The sequence below is a fragment of the Penicillium oxalicum genome, chromosome VI (assembly GCF_001723175.1).
Source record: "Penicillium oxalicum strain HP7-1 chromosome VI, whole genome shotgun sequence".
NCBI lineage: Eukaryota > Fungi > Ascomycota > Eurotiomycetes > Eurotiales > Aspergillaceae > Penicillium > Penicillium oxalicum.
This window is the reverse complement of record NC_064655.1, coordinates 127,335-146,066: the sequence shown is the minus strand read 5'-3', so window position 1 is coordinate 146,066 and position 18,732 is coordinate 127,335. Positions and strand designations below refer to the sequence as shown.

The following is an 18,732-nucleotide window of genomic DNA, read 5'->3' as shown; positions in this document are numbered from 1 at the left end:
GTCTGTCCTTTTTTAAAAGTAATAGTGCGTTTCATCAATGACAAAGCTGTTTATTGGCTCATTCACGACCTCTGACGGAAAGGCCTTACGGGAAGTAAGTATCTCAATTTAAATCAAGAGCCGAGGAATACGTAAGGGTCAGACTGAGCATAAGTCATATGGGTATTTTCTCGCTATGAGAGCTCGAAGAACCAGTCCTGGTTATCAGTGTGTTTGAGTAGCGCGGACTTCAGGGGAAAGTGAGTCGGCAGCAAGTATATTGACTATAGTTTCATTAACTAGCTCCAGTCCATTACCATTCCACGCTAGATGTCAGGAGAGTAAACATAGCATGCCTGTCTGAACATGCATACAAGATCGTTGGGGTTCCGACTGCAGTTGCAAGAAGCCCTTGTAATGACGGTATGGTGACTTTCATCTGCCATTGCTGAAGACCATCGTACTCATCAATTCTTTCCAATAGGAATCAATGCTTCCAAGAAAGCTTCTTCGAATGCCCCCGTGTCGATAACAGGCTTCAAAGATTCCCCCGCTCTTTGAACCCAGATTTTCTGGTGTAGATAAAAAGCAACAACAGTCAAGTTTCGAACCTCAATGGGTACTTCAGAGCGGATGTCGTGTATTTGCTCGTTCAAGCAGTTGCGTAAGGTCTTGCAAAGATCGTCCCTTGCCCACGTCAAATTCTCGCGCGCATCAAAAAAGCTATGTGTATCTCGGCAAGCCAATATGCACACGGCCGACTCGGCTGAGTATTATAGAAAAGCGAATAGCAAGCGCTAGACAAGGCTGAGTGGATTGGATGGAAGCTAGGTCCACTGATATCTTGTATCTCCAAGATCAAGGTAGCTTTTGTCCTCGTCAGCTTTACCATTTAAGTCAAGTGGAAGAATATTTTTCTCACAGTTAGGCACTTGAGTGAGGTAGTCGAACGAAAGTGCATATGATCCATCCAAAGAAGGCGAGGTCATAATTCCCGCAGAAGTTGTTAGAGGCTTGTTCGGTCATAGAATGGCGCCGTGCTAAGCTGTGTCACGTTACTCTTACTTATAGGCCTTAATTAGAATCCGATGCCATCGACAAAGGCCAATTAAGTACAGAACAATACCCAATTTCTCCTAGTCCCGAGACTCAACAACACACACTAGTAGTTCTTCATTTGATAGGTTCTCTAAGGGGGACAGGGGACCATTGTGTGGCTAGGAACTCGTAATTTAGAGCTCTTTCCTTTGAACAAGAATTTCTACTAGGCTCGAGAGAACTTAGGGTAAGCTCTGCTTGTTGGTGAGCGAAAACTAACCTTCTTGTCTGGGATATTCGAAATCCTAACTATTCTTGCATGTAAGAACCAACGAACCCTCTTCGCGCCCTGATAGCCATTCAGCATTCAGAGAATAAGTACGCGCAGTTATTCTCTTCAAAACAATTGGTTAAAGAGCAGAATCCACTCGCTATAGTGAAGGCGCTAGCGTAGTAGCACAGCTTTAAGTCAGTATGGGTATACTTACTATCCGGGGACAAGGGAGCATGCCTGGATTGAGAAAATTTTAGGACCAGACGGTGCATGAGACTCTGTGCGTGAAGTGTCGGGGCCTTGAGTGGCTTTCTCGAAGGTCGAATCTTCTCGTGTTGGCTAAGAGCTCATATAGCCATTCAACGTACAGAGAATAACTGCACGCAGTTATTCTCTTGAGACTGATTGGTTAATAAGCAGTCTCCACTCACTGCAGTCGGGACGCTAGTGTAGTTCTCCTGAGCACAGGCCTCAAGGAGCTTGTCTCAACCAGGAGGAACGTATCACGAAATATCACCCGGCACAGGCGGACACGCCTAAAAAAAACCACAGAACTTGAGAAGGAACTCTTTCGTACTGCATCGGGGATAGGATTTCTCTTAGCAACTCACAATGCGCTTGATCACGTACCGGCGAAACGCTAACAATGTGGGCATTACGCCGAATATTGGTGGCGCGCGCTTCGCACGCACCCTGTGCCCTGTGGCCCTGAAACAAGAAAAACAGAGGACATGAACTGACAACGGAAGAAAAAGGAATAAACTAGGCAGCAATTTGAAACAACCTGTCGCTCCAAACGAAGGCGAATAGTGAAGCTCCTTCACTACAGAAATACATATTCCCTGCCTCACATGTATATTCTAGGTGAGCATGAGATATGGATTAAGCGCTCATTAACTTGATTTTATTCTTAGAGGAGATACGGATTGGAAGATAAGCCGAAGTCACTACTTATCACCTCTTATCACGCAGGTAGCGGTTATGACTCCTGTTAAAGTGTTAGGTAAACTAGGGAGATGCATAGATATAAAACCCTTAAGAAAGTCCACCTGTAAACCAGTTATAGAGAATAATCTATCGCTCTTAAGCATCCCTTGAACACTATCCGGCCTAATTAGCGCCAGCTCTAGCTATATTTTCCAAGATCGCTTGCACAATGCCATCTAACAAAGACCGTCTCTATGTTGCTCTCTACGCACGCGGAGGCAATCCTACCATGCAAGGCAAAGAAGACACGTGAGTTCATCGTGCAGAAGCTTCCTTAGCGGATATTAATTAAAAGACTGATGTCCCGTCTGAGCTAGATACCACTGGGCCTTGATCGTGGGGCCTAAAGTTGAAGCAGAGGATGGTATGGGGGTCCGTTACCACGCAAAGGAGAGGCTAGCATTGACAGGGGGCTCTAAATGGTTCTTCGAGGAGCGCGAATGTCCACTTGCCCCTACTAGCATGCTACTTGTTCGTATCATGGTTGGGAAGGTAGCGGAAGGAAATCGCCTAGTCGAAATTCTGCGGAACACGCCTATTCGGCAAGGCCAACCAGGTTGGAACTGTGTCCTCTGGGTAAAGGAGGCCCTGGAAATGCTTAAGCTTGATACCAAGGCTCTAGGCACGAGCGTCGTTGAGTGGGAAAAAGTACGCAGCAGGGCGATGGATTATTGTCAGCTGAAAAAAGACCAGCACCGTTTTGATGGCCAGGGCAACTTTGATATGAAAAAGGTTCCAACATATGACTTGATAGAGCAGAAGGAAATCATTGTCTGAGTTACAAGCTAGGATTATTCAAATATCTCCAAAGTGAATTTGACGGACCCGTTCCATCGCCAGCTCTTCGGGCATTGGCTGCAGGAATTTGTCAATCTCATTGACCCAGAAAGAGTTTTGCGGGTTGACTTGGTAGGCAGAGGTGTATTCCCAATATGATGGATACCAACCAGCAGTTTCCCAATCAATAATACCAACGATATCATCCCCACGTACAAGAATGTTGAGGCTGCTAAGGTCGCCATGAGTAAACACCAGAGGCCACGACTTGCTTTGTTGTTTGATGAGTTCCTGAATTTCAGGGTCAAGCCTTGAATCAAATTCCATGCCCATACGTAAATGCCGATGGAAATCCTGAACGGTATCAAAGGGACCAAAACGTAAGGAAGGCCCCGGAATGCGACAGTCAAAAAGCGATCCGCCATCAACAGAAGCAACCTTAGTGCCTTGCGAGGGCTGAAGGTCCCGCATCTCGCGAACCTTTCCTGCTAACTGCGAAAGAAGTTTCGCCTTTGAATCCTCACTTCGTTTCACCCATCCTCTGCCGATTATGTCACCCTTGATCCTTTCCATCACAATGTACGTCCTCCCGGAATGGGTAAATGCGCATAAAACTCTGGTACTGGTACCGGGATGGATGTATGTTGCGATATGAACCGCATTGTTGATGCTTCAGATAAATGAACGCGGCGCCCGTACTTGACACATAGTCCGTCCGTCAACATGAGGACATTCCCTTCTCGAGGTCGAATACGCTTAAGGATTCGGATCGCTAAAAGTGTCGAACACCGATAAAAAACGTTGCTATTGACTGGCTTGAATGGGCCCAACGAAGCAGTGGATGGTGAGGGGGGAGGTCCCTTTTGACTGGACCACATTATGATTGTATTCGACGCAAAGGAAACGTTGAAGGGAAAACATCAGGAGAATATCCTTCCTCGGTATTAGATGGCAAGGCATCTAGTAAGCCATTGGTGATTGAAAAATGGATAGTATCGAAGCAGAAAGTCCTTGATGGGAAGTGATAGTGATTAGTGAAGTAGAAGTGCACGATTCCTGGCGCGGGAGGTTGTCCTTAGATACACGTGATACCTGAGGCGGTCGGATAAGGCCAGCGGAAGTTTCTGCCGGCGAACTAGGCATAAGCCTGTGATATCAGTTCTTTACGCCCCAAGTGCGAGTGACCGGCAGCTTGTCACGTGATTAGGATAGACTCCGGGCGTGACTCCGAGGAGTATACGCAGGAGTATACGGCGACTCCAGATCTACCCCCAGGGAGTAGATCCAGGAGTAGGAATGACTAAGTATATAAGGACACTCGTTTAACATCATTTATTTAGTTCTTCGCGATCAATTGCACATTGCTACTTGGTTACTACCTTGAGCACTTTGCACTCCACGGTTCAACTCCAAAGACAAACCCAACCTACAGGTAGGGGATTCACTCAGTGGTAACACTTGGTGATTGACCTACTTGGCGCGCACTTCTGGCACGTCTTGCAAGACACTCAACAGGATCTAGTCCGCAGTAAGGCTTTGCAAGCAACGGTACGATTGAGAGACCAGGTCTTGGGATTCGAAGTTAGGATAGCAGGCAAGTATTAGACTTCCGCACGACCCAATATAACCCGGACCCAACCCGGACCCAACCCGGGCTGGGTTGGGTTTTGGGTCGAAGACTCCGACCCAGTGTTGGGTCCGGGTTACAGTTGGGTAACCCAGCCTGGGTCCGGGGCCCCAACTTGGGTTACAAACGTAACATACTTGCCAAGGGCCCGCGACTACATAAATTATGCATTTTCTGCCTGTAATATTGAGTATTGCCTTTACAACTGAACCCAGTCGATCTTAATATGAGGGTAGGAGGAAACGAGAACGATAAAGGCTAAGGTACTGCAAAGAAGGAGAAAGCGTGAGAAGAACAACATATCTCTATTGCGGCCTAAATCTAACTAATGATACTCAAAGATATCATCATCTCGACTCTTGCGCTTCCGCCCCGAGGCCCGTACCTGGGTGTCCTGGGTGTTATTCCTAGGCAGCGGTAGCTGGGCCTCATCTACCTCGCCTGCCGCGTCTAGCCCTATCTCGTCATTAATTACAGTGTCCTGCTCCTTAGCATCACTAATTGGGTCTATCTCAACCTCGTCAAGCTTTTCATCCTTCTCCTCCTTCGCAGCTTCCATTTCCTCATAGGAGAAGAACTTCTCAAGAAGCTTCGCCTCCTGCTCTTCTATGTCAAACCTTGAAGTGCACAGAAACATCATTAACTCTTCAATCGTCTGCGATCTCATTCTCCCTCGACGATAATGACAGACATCCCGAGCAGTATTAAAGAGCCGTTCAACACATGCACCTATTGCAGGGAAGGAGAGTGCATCCCGCGCAAGGGCAGCGATTGCTGGAAAGCGAGTTTGGTGCTCTCTCCAGAATGAAAGGGGCGCAATATGAACAGTATCTATTAACCAGTTAGTATAATTTAGTAAAGACTTAGTTTAAACGTACCACTATCAAGGTATTGGGTAATTTCGTCAGTAGCTGCATTTAGTTGTGCTACACTTTCATCCAACATCTTGTCAAGCTTTGAGCTAAGCCGAGCTACCGAGTGAGACCCATCTGAAGACTGGTTGAGAGTTGAAAGTTGCTCTTGATATGGAATAAGAGTTTGTTAGAAGGACTTGCGATAGGTATCGCGCCATTTCTGATCCCAATCCTTTATAAGGAAGAACTTGAACTTATTTACTGGTGCCAGCATCGTGCTGACTGCATAGATGTGCCCGTGAATATAATCAGTTTGTGAGTAGTACTCATCAAGCTTCGTCCGACCAGCCTCTAATGCATGAAGCATTTGTTGCTTCCATGGAGCGCGCTTTCGTCGTAGCTGCTTCATTAACTGCTCAAGGTGCTCGAAGAGTTTGTTATAAATCTTGAACACATAATGCGCTATGACGTCTCGGGTCTTTGATAGCTGAGTTGTATAGTCAAAAAATGGCTCAGTAATACAAAGGAGATAGTCAACCTGACGCCACTCCTCGTCCTGAAGTAGCATCTCTTCGTAGTCATACTCCGCACAAAAGGGCGCAAAGATAGTGCGTAAACGCTTTGCCCGACGAAGCATTAGGAAAGTTGAATTCCATCGAGTTCTCACATCTTGGATAGGCACTAGCTTCACGCTTGACGTCTGAAGATTATAGAATGTCTCCCGGCGCTAAGGACTTGCGTTCACATAGATCGCGAGATAGCGGACCTTATTCAAGGTATATAATATCTCTCGCCCTTGGTGCTGCTCGTTCGACTGGGCTAGTCTTGATTTCTTTTCTGTCCACTTTGTCACGGCGGAGTCATTTAGTGGGACCGCCTTAATACGATCGAGCAGCTGGTTCAGGCTAAGCTGAATAACGTGAGCAAGGCATGGAATCCGGGTAATAATAACACCGTCTGACAGAGCTTGTTGAAGAGAATCTACTAAGGTTTTATTATTAGACGCATTGTCCGTTGTCAACCCAAACACTCGTGATTCAAGGTTATGTTCCATCAGAGTTTGAAGAACGACGCTACTCAGGTTCACACCAGTGTGGGCCCCGTAAAGAGGCTTAAACCCAAGTAGTACCTCGCGGTAGACCCAATCAGCATCAATGAAATAGCCTGTGATTGCTATAAACGCCTGTGAGAATGGAGATGTCCAGCAGTCTAGTGCAATCGATATTTTTGAGCTAGCGGGTAGTATCCGAAGGGTACGCTCTTGCCGGTCTTGAACGAGGCTCCTTAGTCGACGGCGGATTGTATCGGCAGAGGGGATTATTAGCAGTGATGGGGCGTAGCGAGCCCGAGAAATAAGCCGTTGAAACGTCGGATGCTCGATAAGATGAAGTGGAAGCCGATTGAGCGTAAGGAACTGCAGGATGTCTTCTTCCCAAGCCTCTTGCGAGAAAGGTGCATCGGTTGAAGGTTCTCCCTAATATTAGCACCCAAAATAAGTTAGCAAAGTAGTAATAGCTAGGAGTGGGTTCTAGTAGAAAAACAGGATAAAGTATAGGAACGTACACCGTTCTTCAGAAATCTAGTTATCTCTGCTCTCTTCCCTCGCTCACTCTTCAAACACCCAGCTGTCTTGAGGTGCTTCTGCATTGTTGATGTGCCATGATATTGTATCTTGCCCTTTGCCTTTAGATTGACAGTGTAAGGGTGCTCAAGAATAGCTCCACAACGCTGACACATGACCTTTGGCGCACCATCTGCACTATGAGCAACCTGGTGGTAGTGGCTCCAAATCTCTGCATGTCGCGTCGAATCCTAGTTAATCTTGCTCTTTCTCCCGAAATCAGTCTGTAGCCACCAGCCCACCCAGTCGGTATGCGCCATTCTATCGTAGAGAATAAAGGCCTTCCTTCGGTCGGGTCCAACGCGTGTAAAGAAAGAGGGGACTGCCAGAGGGATATTCGGTCGGAGAAAGTCTTGGTCGGAGGTTTCGAGTGCGTATTGACTGCCAGATGGAGTGGCCAGGTGGTTTGATGATGTTAGATAGCTAAGATTGTCTATCTCACCATCATAGAGGGAGGATGTGAAGTCAGAGTGCTGACTTTGCGACATGATAAATTAGCCTGGTAGGAAACTTAGAAGGTAAGGAAGAAGGGAGATACCTACTAAGTAATAGTATCTGGGGATAATTAGGAGTAAATCGACCATGGGAGTAGCGAATGAATTAAGCAAAAGCGATACATCAACTTCAGAGCGGCAATGTATAAGAATCATGTAATCTTGGTGCCGGTAGATCAGTGGCCGATTCCCGCGTCCCGCTAACCGTCAGCTCCACCACTAATGGAGTAAATATCGTCCCTTCGATAACCACAAGCTCACAGTGACCAGCAGGCTCCGTGTAATACCTGACCTCCGTTCCCAGCTCTTTGCAAGTTCAATCCACAAAGTAAGTTATACCGCTCACTCAATCTACTAACGAGTGGGCCAATGCATCATATCAATTTACGATGCGCTGCATGCTAGTGAGTAGGAGTGGCCATTGCAAGGGATAAAAAGCTCCTGCTAATATCGGTGCTTGAGATAGCGAGAACTGTTTTAGTAAAAATTTAGCGCGGGTTTACCCTACATCGATGAAAGCGTTCTTTAGGAGCAGTCGATAGTTCGACACTGCTGAGCAAGCACACTATACGTTGTGTACTGTAGCTCTTGCAAGCGAACGTTGTTTACCTGACCAATGTCCCTCCCCTTTACTACAGTTCGGAACGGCCACGTGGACAGCTCTACGGCTGCCCGTCGCTTCCTGCGTGACATTAAGAAATGGGCCACTGTGACAAAATCGACTACTCGATTTGATCAGTCTGCTGGAGAAAGTCATGATGATGCTGAAAAGACCCAACAGCTACTTTTCTTGCCTCCCCCGTGGCTAGCTCCACATTGGATGAACTGAGAGTGTTTCTATGCGTTGAGGCGTTTAGCGCTTACAGGATTGGTTTGTGTTTGCAATAGTGTCCATTTCGATCGTTGAGTTACATTGTACTGCTCAAAACATATATGTTTTTTGGATGAACTACCAGATCGAACTGCATCACTGCAAGTAGGACAGTTTTGCTGAGATACCGTTGTCACCCAAAATATTGCTTGGTCCTAATCACTCTCGATGCATGTGAAGCGATCATGAAACTGCTCCCTCAGACGGACCGAGTGGCCGCGGATTCGAGGGACACACGCAAGATATGGTCGTGGGGCGGTGGTGAGATTATTACTGGAGACGGGCCAGATTGGCGCGGATCCAAAAGACTCTACAGGTTATATGCCATTATCTCTGGCTGCGGAGTATGGATGAGAGGCAGTGGTGAATCTGTTACAGTATATTGGGATCAAAAGTTGAATAATTCCATGTACTGCGACCACGGAGGATCTGACGCAAGTAAAGTGATGGTTGTCGATTTTGAGCAAGTCGAGTTTCCTACTTCATTTCGCCCCTGGAAACTGGGCGTAAACAATGAGGGCGCGCGAGCTTTGATGGATGACTTCAGAGACATTCGGGACCGATATCATGGAACCCCGCCTGCTAGGCCTTGGGAACATGAACCCGACAGCCGCGACGACGAGAACATGCCGAGGACAATCCAGTCAAGTGTGATTTCGCAGTCAATGAATTCGGGGAGCATCGAGGCCCTGCGTTATATCGCGGCTTGAGCGAATAGAAGGAAAGAGGGACTACGAAAGCGAAGGTCAGAATAGTCCCCATGAATTGAAATTTGCGGCCTCTAGGTACTGACGTCTCTGTAAAGTTAGTATTTGAGGCGATTTGTTTGGGATGCAAGGTGTTCAAATTGACAAACGTTGGATGGGGTCGGTGGAATTTCGTAACTATCTCTTTCGTTCATCATCCATCTATAGCAGACTTGAGGTTGCACACAATTAAAAACTTTAAGCAATGTCCTGTGGAACTAATGGAACGCAAGATATTCATGAAGTGCCACGCAAAGTTGCAGGGCGAAGGTGTCCAACAAACATGGGTTAAGCTTACGGCAAATCCTCGCATAAATTAGAGGGCTTCTGGCTCGAAGGAATATATCTCTTCCTCTCCATTCCATAGGTTTGAATTGGAGTCTATACAAGATCTTGGTTGAGAGAAGTCCCTTTCTAGCGCAACGAGGTCAAGTTGGACCCTGCTTTTCTTCCCCGACGTGTGGCGGGTACTCTTGAGGGAAGATGTCTCATGAGCGAGGGTCAATTTCTTCATGAACGTGGACCTTTCTGACCATGCTATTCGCAACTTCTTTATGTTTTTTATAATCCTCTAGGCACATCCAATCCATGTGTTCCTTGGCTTTAGACGCTTTGATCTGAAGTTTGAATAGCTCCGAGAAGTATTTGGTCTCCAATGAACCACGGCGGCGTCTATTAAGGAGCTCAACCTGAAAATGCATGACGAACCTTTCAGCTGAGAATAGCCACGACATATTTCGCCGAAACATCGTATTCACTGAGTAGGTGGACGTCCAGCTGAGTTGACTACGGCCCGATTTATTGAATATTCAAGTGAACTTACTTGGAGACAACCACTAAGCCCATGTTACTCTACTTGATCAAATTGTGAAGGTGCCATTTTGCTGACAAGGGAGGCGCCAATCACCTGTGCCGCCGTCCCAGAGGGCTGCGTGATTCTCAGACCTGCGACATTTTGCCCCATGCCAGCAACGGGAATTTCGGCAACCGGGGCTTTGATCCCGGGCTCATACCCAGTACTTTTTTTTACGCTTTTGACACCAATGTTACAATAGAAGACCAACTCGGCACCTAGGTTTGTTCTTAGACTTCGTATAAGCAGGTCTGTCCAGATTCCTAGGAAGCGCTCATAGCCTCACTGCTGGAAAATCAAGCTAATGCAATTAAGCCCTAGTTGTCACACTGCAGGTCCATGTCCCTGTAAAGGGAAATATTCTAAAATTGAGCGATCAAATTATTGGCAGGGGAATTACATATAATGAAGCACCTTCCCTTTCAGGTGATGTGATAGATCCTAGAATGGTGCTTTGTCCCCACGAGGTGTAAGTGCAACGCAATCTAGGTGACCTGTAAAAGGCCTTGCTTGCTTAAATGTTCGTGTATTTAGCTTTAACTAGTGCAGTCATTCTTTTCCATGACACCGTGATGTATAACCTCAGGTACGCCAACCTCAACGCAACTGTCGAAGAAATCCACAATGCTTGCCGTGCTGCCCACGTCCACGACAGCATCATGGCTTTCCCGGAGGGTTACAATAAAAATGTTGGAGTTCATGGGTCATGTCTTAGCGGTGGCGAGAAGCAGCGTCTTGCAATTGCTCGCGTCCTGCTAAGAAATCCCCGCATTATCCTGCTGGATGAAACCACCGCCGCAATTGACACTGGTACGGAAGAGCATATTCAGCCCTCTCTCAAACAACTTGCTGCTGGCCGTACAGTGATCATCGTTGCCCATCGTTTGAGCACAGTCATCAACGCCAACCAGATCTTAGCCATTCATGAGGGCAAAGTAGTGGAGGGCGGCACGCATAAAGAGCTCTTGGATCGCAAAGACCCCTACGCTGAAATGTGGCAAAGACACATCAAGAATGGAACAGGAGCCAAGACCAAGGACAACGGCGGTTATCTTAGACGTATTCAGGCCCAGGTTTGGTATGAGGTCTCCAGGAGTATGTACTACCGCCGCGAATACGCGTCATCGCGTCAGACAATTAGATTTAGCAACAGCCTTTCTGAGACCTCTCCCCCCAGGATGCAGAAATACACGTCCATTACCAGGTGATCATTATCGCACCAGTTATGATTACGAAGCTCGTCTAGCTGCTGACGTGATTAAAGCAAAAGGGGCCGGGTTCATTACATTAAGATCGCTAGTAAAGTTCCAGCTTAATCCTAGTCGTTTAAGGGAATGCATAATCTATAGTACCAGCGCCACCATCGGCAAGGATGAGCCGCAGTGGAATTATACTGTACAGGCTGATTGAAGGGAATCTACCAGTGTGAATTCGGTTTTGGGAACATCATAGATCCTTCACGGCATCATCATTGATCTACCTCTGTGCCGGTACTTTTAACATGCATCATGGGCTCGCTATGGAAAATTTGTTTACGGATTGAATGGTTCACAACAAATAGTGCGGCGGCCCAAGTCTCATCTCAATGATGAAATGTATTCAAGCCTAGGATAGGTTTAGCACGCGGGATATGTGGCGATATAATGCAATGGTCTCGCGTGTCATAAAACAGACATGTCCTTGGTAATGACAACTCCACCCTCCGTCTGGCCTTCTCAGTTCTACTTCAGGGATCACAGGGACTGACGACTGAATCCGATATATGGTATTGTTGAGGCTTAACCTATTATGCTCTACTTGCTGGACACTGCTGACATAACTCATCCCACTTGTTAGATGACCGTCGACATAATGCAGATACGCCCAACCTCCCGGGAGGTAGGACAGTCTTCCGATCTCTCGAATTACACCTTCGTTATCGTTCTTCCCAATGGGAGACTCGAGGGAGATGATACAAGCCCGGCAACATACAACGCATTCGATAATTGGATCAGGAACACGAAAAATCATGACGGACATCCCCTGGCACCTCTCAAGGGAAAACATGACTGTGGCCGTTATAGCAAGCTTTAAAGGAAGTTATGTCCTTTGAAGATAAGCGGCAAATTCTGAACGACAGCACTATAAGGTACTGTACAGTATATGTTAATGTGGTATTGATAGGATCTATACAATCGTATTCCGAGCCCCTATTTACTGCACACCAATTCTCGCGATGGACGATTCGCAGAAATTGATCGTGGCTGATGACCCTGTTCTTAGAACCATTCATCATCCCCTCTCAGGGCTTGGATGTATCAGTAACTTGACAGCTTCAGATCGCCCCGTTAAGGAAGACTTCTATCCAATAAATTCAGTGTTACACACATTTCCTGGGCTCTTCTAGTGGCCCTTTCCTTCCATGGATTACAATGTACTTTTGCCGACCTCTTGGCCCCCTTCCTCAGGCTAAACTACGCGCAGGTACTAATGATGTATTACACCAGAACAGCTACCTAAGGGACTATACCTTGACATAATGGAGCCTGTTTTGTGTCTATCTTGGGTTCAATGACAAGGTGGAAGTACCATCCGCCAGTAAGGACTGAGTGCCTGTCGAGGCGACCGGGAATTGTCGTACATTGTTCTACCAAACAAATATATCTATGTCTGAGGCTGTATTGGAAAATGGAAACTGCTCCTGCGTCTGCCATTGGTTAATGGTTAAGCTAGTGGCATGAGCTGTATGTAGAAAGGATCCCAGCAGCATTCCGGGAAGTCAACTTGAGCTTATTTCGCCTAGATCTACAGTACAGTGGTCCTGGCTGTACAAGTCTCAGCGTAAAGCTCAGACCTAGCAGAATAAATCCCTTCACATAGAATGAGAGTCCCCACAGTGTTTCCATGTCTTTCATATACTTTGAAAACTGAGGCCCCCTAGCTGCTAAGCTGCGCCTGTGCATTAAGTATTCTTTTGATGGACGCAACCACTCATACAGACTTATATGGTGTTCTGGATGCTTATGGGATGCACGAATTATTCCAGCATTGCAAGGGTGCATGCAGACAAAAAGTAGAAAGATAACGCTCTATGGAATTTGCTTGATTCTAACGGGTGACTGACTTCAGCTACAGGTGACTGGCTTCAGCTACCGTTTACTAACTACGTGTTGATAAAAGAATGGGGTTTTCAAAGGACTCAGATGAAATGCGAAATGCGAAGAATGGTATAAATATTCATGACTCATTGTAGCCGAAGCGATTAGGCCGACGCCGTTCGCGACCTGATCGGCGAGCTGGCTCTGTAGGAGTGCTTCTCGATGACGATGGGTGAGAGGAGCTTGATGTTCGCTCGGCAACTTCGGGGCTCTCGAGTGGCGGTTGGATGATAGTCGGCATGCTTTCCCGGCCGAGTTGCTCTGCAGCAACCTCTTGCGAGTGCATAGGCGTATCAGGGAGTTGCGCTGCGCGGGCTAGAGGGGTCGCGCTCACGTATATGACCTCGAAATCTTCGTTATGGCTAGTGTATAGTCAGTGTCTGCTACCAGGTGTTAATAGTTCGGTAATTTCCAAGCTTACCACATAGGACATGAGATACGAGTTCCAGTATTGCATTTTCCCAGCCACTCATCCATGCACTGTAGGTGGAACATTCCTTCGCATGAGTCGCACTGCGTGTAGATTGTCTCATCGCACGAGTCATAACAGATTGGGCACTCCTCGATATCATCACAGGCGATTAACCCGACTCCGACGATCCTGCAGTGACCGCTGCGGGAGCCGTGCTTGCTGGCACGTAGAAGAGCTGGGCGGTCCGGGGTGATCCCTTCCAGTCGGGTCTTCTTCCGCAGTCTACTTGCGGAGACGGTACGATCGAGTCCATCCAAGGGGCTAATGGTTCTGAGCCCATAATCACTGTCCCTATGCCGGGACCGAATGTTTGGTGTGGTAAAAGTCTCCAATCCGGAATTCAGAGGAGGACTATCAATAGGAGTTGCGGCCCTTAACCCGTACGTCCTGTCCCCGCGCCGAGATAGAATGCTCGATGCGGAAGTGGTCACCGGCACTGTCGGATCTAATTCGAATCGGCGTGCGAAGTCCTGGCCTGCCGCTTTGCACCAGTTTAGGCTGAGCTCCTCGGCATACTGTCTGTGCCAGCGCTTGCAGAGGGCCAATGGAGCAAGATCATGAAGCACAGATTCAAGGGCAGAGAGACCAAAGGCATCTTCCTCCAATATGTCCAGGAGATCGTTTGCCTTTTGCAAAGATGCGTTGCTCATCAGAGATCTGCATCGCTTCTCGGTCGTCTTCGCAGTCCATGAGCACATATTGTCCTTCAGCTGGGTTCGCATCTCGCGGAGCATAGCACGCCGCCACTCTGAGAGCGCTTCGGTTTGTGTATAGTCATGGGTGTTGGTAGGCATGATGGTGTCGACGGTGATTGTGAAATCGTTGAAGCGACCAGCCATCTGGGCGGGGAAATGCCAATTTTAAAGCTTCGTTCACCATTGCCCGAACGGTGAATGGTGGCATGTGCAGGTTGTTGTCAAGCATACATCGAGCACGGGCATCTCAGTTGAAGCATCCTGGCGTGCTGGCTGGGGGCTTCTGGGGCCGATAAGTCCCCGGGGAGTTACTGGGCCGCTCCTGGGATGGGCAATGCTGTCCCTGGGAATCATAATCTTAATCCTCGGGGCGCCATCGGCCCCGGGAAGCAGCGTCTGGATACTAAGATAGTCAAGATGTTGAGAAATCTCCACAGCGTTTCTTACTCATGACTCGCACAATGAGCCCACTGACATGCAACAGCCTGACTACGAACCAGGCTTTTTCTCATTCTCGTTTGACTTGGCCCTTAATATGCCCAGCCGTTCAATGGCAACAAGCGAATCCGACCACGAGTCTCATCCGAACGAAGGCAAAAGCTTGACCCTTGGCAGTAGATTGCATTAACCAGTTTCTGGTGCGATTCCCTTCTTGGATCCCGTTGAATGATTTGTGAACAGTCAACGCACCAGAAGGATAGTGGAAGGGTTTCCACCAGACGCCGTATGACACTGTTCCTTGGTACCAAGCCGAACGATCCAAACGTAGAGGACGGCGAGATGATCTCTCGAGTCTCCTGAGCACACAGAGTGAGTCCAACGGGGCCAGGCGGTGTTCTGCGAGTCGCCCCTCACAATCTTGAGGCAGATTGGCAGATCACCGGAAGTGAATATCAACTGCGACCGTAGACGCGGTCATTCTTCGGGGCTCCATCCGCACATTCTGCCTCGGCACTGCAGTCGCCGCTGCATGTACAACAGTTTAGCCGGGGGGGACATCCTGCTGTCATCGACCTATGATCACCGATAATCGGCTCCTGATCGCCAGGTTTCGAACAATGTCCATACAAAATGGAGGCCGACATGTTCTCCAGAAAATTGAGGCCGTTTCGTTCCGCATTTTCTGCTGCCAGGCCCTGCAAGCATCCACCTGTGTAACTTCAGCCAAACTTGCACATGAAATTTGTCAGATGATATTGTCCCAAGTCTATATATACCGGCCGTAAAGTGGGTTCTCTCTCGTCCGGCAACGGACTTGGTCCAGTGCAACACCGCGTCTGTATGCACGATCGTCTGGTGAGTGATTAATGTTTGCGAACACCGCCTCTCCCTCAGAGCTCTCCTTGACATTTGCGGCTAACATGATAGAGTCTACCGCCTAGAATCGCCCTCCGGCTATGGAGGAAGCGTCGAGGGAAGCTCCCCGCGGGTCAAGACAAAGAGTGTTTCAGCTAACTCTTAGCAGGCTGATCCCGTGGAATACATCTCGCATCACGTCGCTGTAGGCGGCAAGGAGTGTCTGGACCTTTCACATTCTAGCAAAGATTATCGTGCATCAAAGCCGGGGCGCTTCATGTCATTCCAATCCGAGATGCTTAGGGAAGAACATTGCTACGCGGCGGTACCACTTCGCCAAGATGTAAGTCTCACCCAGCCTCACCGGAAGCCTAGGATTGTCAGTTCACATGGGTGCTTGAGGTACCAAACAGCTTGCGCCGCCTGCGGGCCTGGTCTTCGCTGAATATGGGAAAGGAGCGAAGTGTATCACACGAGTGCACCTATGAGATAAATCAGAGCCCTGAGTTGCTGTAAGAACCCTCCGAACTGGCAACTTAGATGAGCTCAAATACATGACTAATCTAAACGGGATATAGTATCTCCTGCCTCCGGGGATCCACCTATCCTGCTGTGTTCCAATAATAAGCTAGAGGTGCGTGGCACGCGTTATCCCACGACGACCCCTTACGCAAGATTGTAGCAATGAGGATGCGATGAAGGAGAATGATGATAAGCTCGTCCCACAAATCCACTCCTTGGCTTGTCGCATTATCCGTCCCGGTCGGTGTCCAGGAGCTTCGCTAAGGGCTACCACTCAGGCATCTCCTTGGTCTGTCAGTCTCGACCCCGTGGATGAGAATCCGGAATATACTGCACCAAGCCATCGCCTGATGGAAGCCAACTGTCGGTGTTGGGATATAGGACGATAGAAGCACAGCATATCCTGCCAACCTCTTACCGGCGAATCAAGCAAACTCTCAAAGCAGCTAGTTTCGGTTGAGATGGGCTCGTCGTTTTCCATCTTGCTCGCAATGTCCGCCCATTCCGTCAAATTTAACGCAATACGATAAAGCGACAACGAGCTAGCGCATTACGGGTACGCAGAATTGCGGGCTATAGATCTCAGTCGCCGAGTCCCTTTCGCAGATCTTCTGATTCAAACAGCACAAGGCTGTCTCTGCGGCTTGGCGGTCTATTCTAGCCTCATACTCGGGGGAAACGCGTTCCCGTCTAAGTTTGGCTCACAAATGAAGCTCGATGCTGCCTCTTGGTTCTGATATCGAATCCCATGGCCGATAGAGATATCGAGGCTTAACCAGACGTGGTTGGCCATGTCTTGAACATTATATTTGGCCAATTTTGCACGAAGACCTTTGTCGATATTGCTTCGCGGTGGTGAGCCAAACCATTGCAGACCTACAAGCGCCTGGTGGAGCATAATTGCGTTATACTTGCGCAGATTGACAGAACACTCTTCTACATATCCAATCGAGGCACCCTGCATCGCCGAATTCAATCCAGCTTGGACTAATCTGGACTCTTTGCCATCGAATTTCCGAAGAGTGTTGCTGGAGACCGGGTCCCGCAAGCCAGTCACTGCCTGCATCTTCAAGGCCAGGACCAATATTTCTGACTGTAGAACACCACGCTCGGGCACTGAAAAGAAACTTCGGCTTATCGGTCTGCATCACTCTAGGCCTTGGCCTTTGGCTGGTCACCTTGACCCAGGAAGAGCTCGACGGTACTAGTATGGCTGAGCTCAAGCAGTCAGCCGAGCCATGGGGCCGAAAGTAGCCCACAGTCTCGCTTTGATTATCAGGGACGCGGCACGCTTCAGGCGGCTCCTCACAGTCACGTGGTTGCTGCTCTGGACAGCCAGGCTAAGGCGGAGATTTCACACGGCATTGCGGTATAATTTGGTTACAAATCGAGTAGCCTTGCCCGTCTTCCATACGTGAGCAACGTATACCCTTCCAGACCGGTTGCAATGCATCCACATTTTCGGTCAAATCAACGTCCGCCAACATATAAAAGAACACTATTCTGCCGCATTCGTCACGCAAAGACCACCAGAAGAGTTTCTCTGCGTGGTCATCTGATAATCAACGTTGATCTGGATTCAGATTATTGAAGTGTTTGCAGCATATACCCGCGAATGGTTTTGCGGACAGGACTCCCGTACCTCGCGTACCCGCGCACACTCCTCTGTCTAAGCCTCGCGGCGAGTCACAATCACCGCTTGGCGTCCTGCATCCTTACCGGTACTTCAGATCTCCCGTCCTTGCTTGCAAACTGTCAATCCACCTCTGGTATTGCGGCTTCGTCAAGCAGCCAACGACAGATACTCAACGCCCCTAGCTCACTTGGGTGTTTGTTTGCCTGAGCAATAGCCATCATTGTACCACCTTTCCATTATGCTATGTCACACAACGTATATACAGGCTCTGACTTACGGGCGTGATTGTTTAGGTGCTTTCAGATATCTACAGCCACTGTGGCTTCGTCGGCGCCCAGCAGTATATGTCGGGAGAATCACGACCAATGCTAGTGGAAATGCCTGATCTGGCAATAGTACGCAAGTCGTTTGCGTCAGTTCAGGCTGGAACGTCGCTGCTGTTTTTATAAGCCAGTATTCCAACGTAGGCTCAACCGTGAGTGTGATGTTACTACAATGCAGGAAAGACGGTGGATCAATATAAGCTTACCCCGCGCCAAGCTCCACGTAAAGCTGAGACGCTATTGACCGCGTTTGGGTATACATCGTGGGATCAATCATTCGACTGAACACGAGTTAGTCCCCTGTGGAGAATATAATCATAGGTCCGTAACTGCAAATTTAATAGTCTCGAATTTGTTACTTTACAACAATCATCATACATGTCTCATTATGTCTCAGATCTCGTTCGTACAGCTCATCAGAGCCATCATTTCAAGTTTAATCCCAGATCCGCGCACTGCCTATGGCTCGAGGTCTCGCACGAAGAAACTGTCAAGCTCCAAGCTGCGACGCACAACAACCTTAGTATCAT

At 48.2% G+C, this 18,732-nt stretch overlaps 8 protein-coding genes across 8 annotated transcripts; 3 read left to right on the top strand and 5 right to left on the bottom strand.

Annotated features, from left to right (window-relative positions):
- Positions 1 to 2,447: 2,447 nt before the first annotated feature.
- POX_f07383 (uncharacterized protein) lies at positions 2,448 to 3,055 on the top strand (the record flags this gene model as incomplete). The annotated part of the gene is made up of 2 exons (XM_050116188.1): positions 2,448 to 2,527; positions 2,596 to 3,055. The coding sequence occupies 2 exons, from the start codon at positions 2,448 to 2,450 to the stop codon at positions 3,053 to 3,055; spliced, it is 540 nt and encodes a 179-aa protein (XP_049966327.1).
- Positions 3,056 to 3,073: 18 nt separating this feature from the next.
- On the bottom strand, positions 3,074 to 3,628 carry POX_f07382 (uncharacterized protein; the record flags this gene model as incomplete). The annotated part of the gene is made up of 1 exon (XM_050116187.1): positions 3,074 to 3,628. One exon carries the CDS (start codon positions 3,626 to 3,628, stop codon positions 3,074 to 3,076), a length of 555 nt encoding a protein of 184 aa, XP_049966326.1.
- Positions 3,629 to 5,007: 1,379 nt separating this feature from the next.
- POX_f07381 (uncharacterized protein) lies at positions 5,008 to 5,627 on the bottom strand (the record flags this gene model as incomplete). Its single annotated transcript, XM_050116186.1, has 2 exons — positions 5,008 to 5,513; positions 5,561 to 5,627. The coding sequence occupies 2 exons, from the start codon at positions 5,625 to 5,627 to the stop codon at positions 5,008 to 5,010; spliced, it is 573 nt and encodes a 190-aa protein (XP_049966325.1).
- Positions 5,628 to 5,723: 96 nt separating this feature from the next.
- POX_f07380 (uncharacterized protein) lies at positions 5,724 to 6,173 on the bottom strand (the record flags this gene model as incomplete). Its single annotated transcript, XM_050116185.1, has 1 exon — positions 5,724 to 6,173. One exon carries the CDS (start codon positions 6,171 to 6,173, stop codon positions 5,724 to 5,726), a length of 450 nt encoding a protein of 149 aa, XP_049966324.1.
- Positions 6,174 to 8,707: 2,534 nt separating this feature from the next.
- POX_f07379 (uncharacterized protein) lies at positions 8,708 to 9,232 on the top strand (the record flags this gene model as incomplete). The annotated part of the gene is made up of 1 exon (XM_050116184.1): positions 8,708 to 9,232. One exon carries the CDS (start codon positions 8,708 to 8,710, stop codon positions 9,230 to 9,232), a length of 525 nt encoding a protein of 174 aa, XP_049966323.1.
- A 1,461-nt stretch (positions 9,233 to 10,693) lies between these two features.
- Positions 10,694 to 11,329, top strand: POX_f07378 (uncharacterized protein; the record flags this gene model as incomplete). The annotated part of the gene is made up of 1 exon (XM_050116183.1): positions 10,694 to 11,329. The coding sequence occupies one exon, from the start codon at positions 10,694 to 10,696 to the stop codon at positions 11,327 to 11,329; it is 636 nt and encodes a 211-aa protein (XP_049966322.1).
- A 2,008-nt stretch (positions 11,330 to 13,337) lies between these two features.
- Positions 13,338 to 14,569, bottom strand: POX_f07377 (uncharacterized protein; the record flags this gene model as incomplete). Its single annotated transcript, XM_050116182.1, has 2 exons — positions 13,338 to 13,620; positions 13,680 to 14,569. 2 exons carry the CDS (start codon positions 14,567 to 14,569, stop codon positions 13,338 to 13,340), a joined length of 1,173 nt encoding a protein of 390 aa, XP_049966321.1.
- A 2,326-nt stretch (positions 14,570 to 16,895) lies between these two features.
- POX_f07376 (uncharacterized protein) lies at positions 16,896 to 17,309 on the bottom strand (the record flags this gene model as incomplete). The annotated part of the gene is made up of 1 exon (XM_050116181.1): positions 16,896 to 17,309. One exon carries the CDS (start codon positions 17,307 to 17,309, stop codon positions 16,896 to 16,898), a length of 414 nt encoding a protein of 137 aa, XP_049966320.1.
- Between the last annotated feature and the right edge of the window lie 1,423 nt (positions 17,310 to 18,732).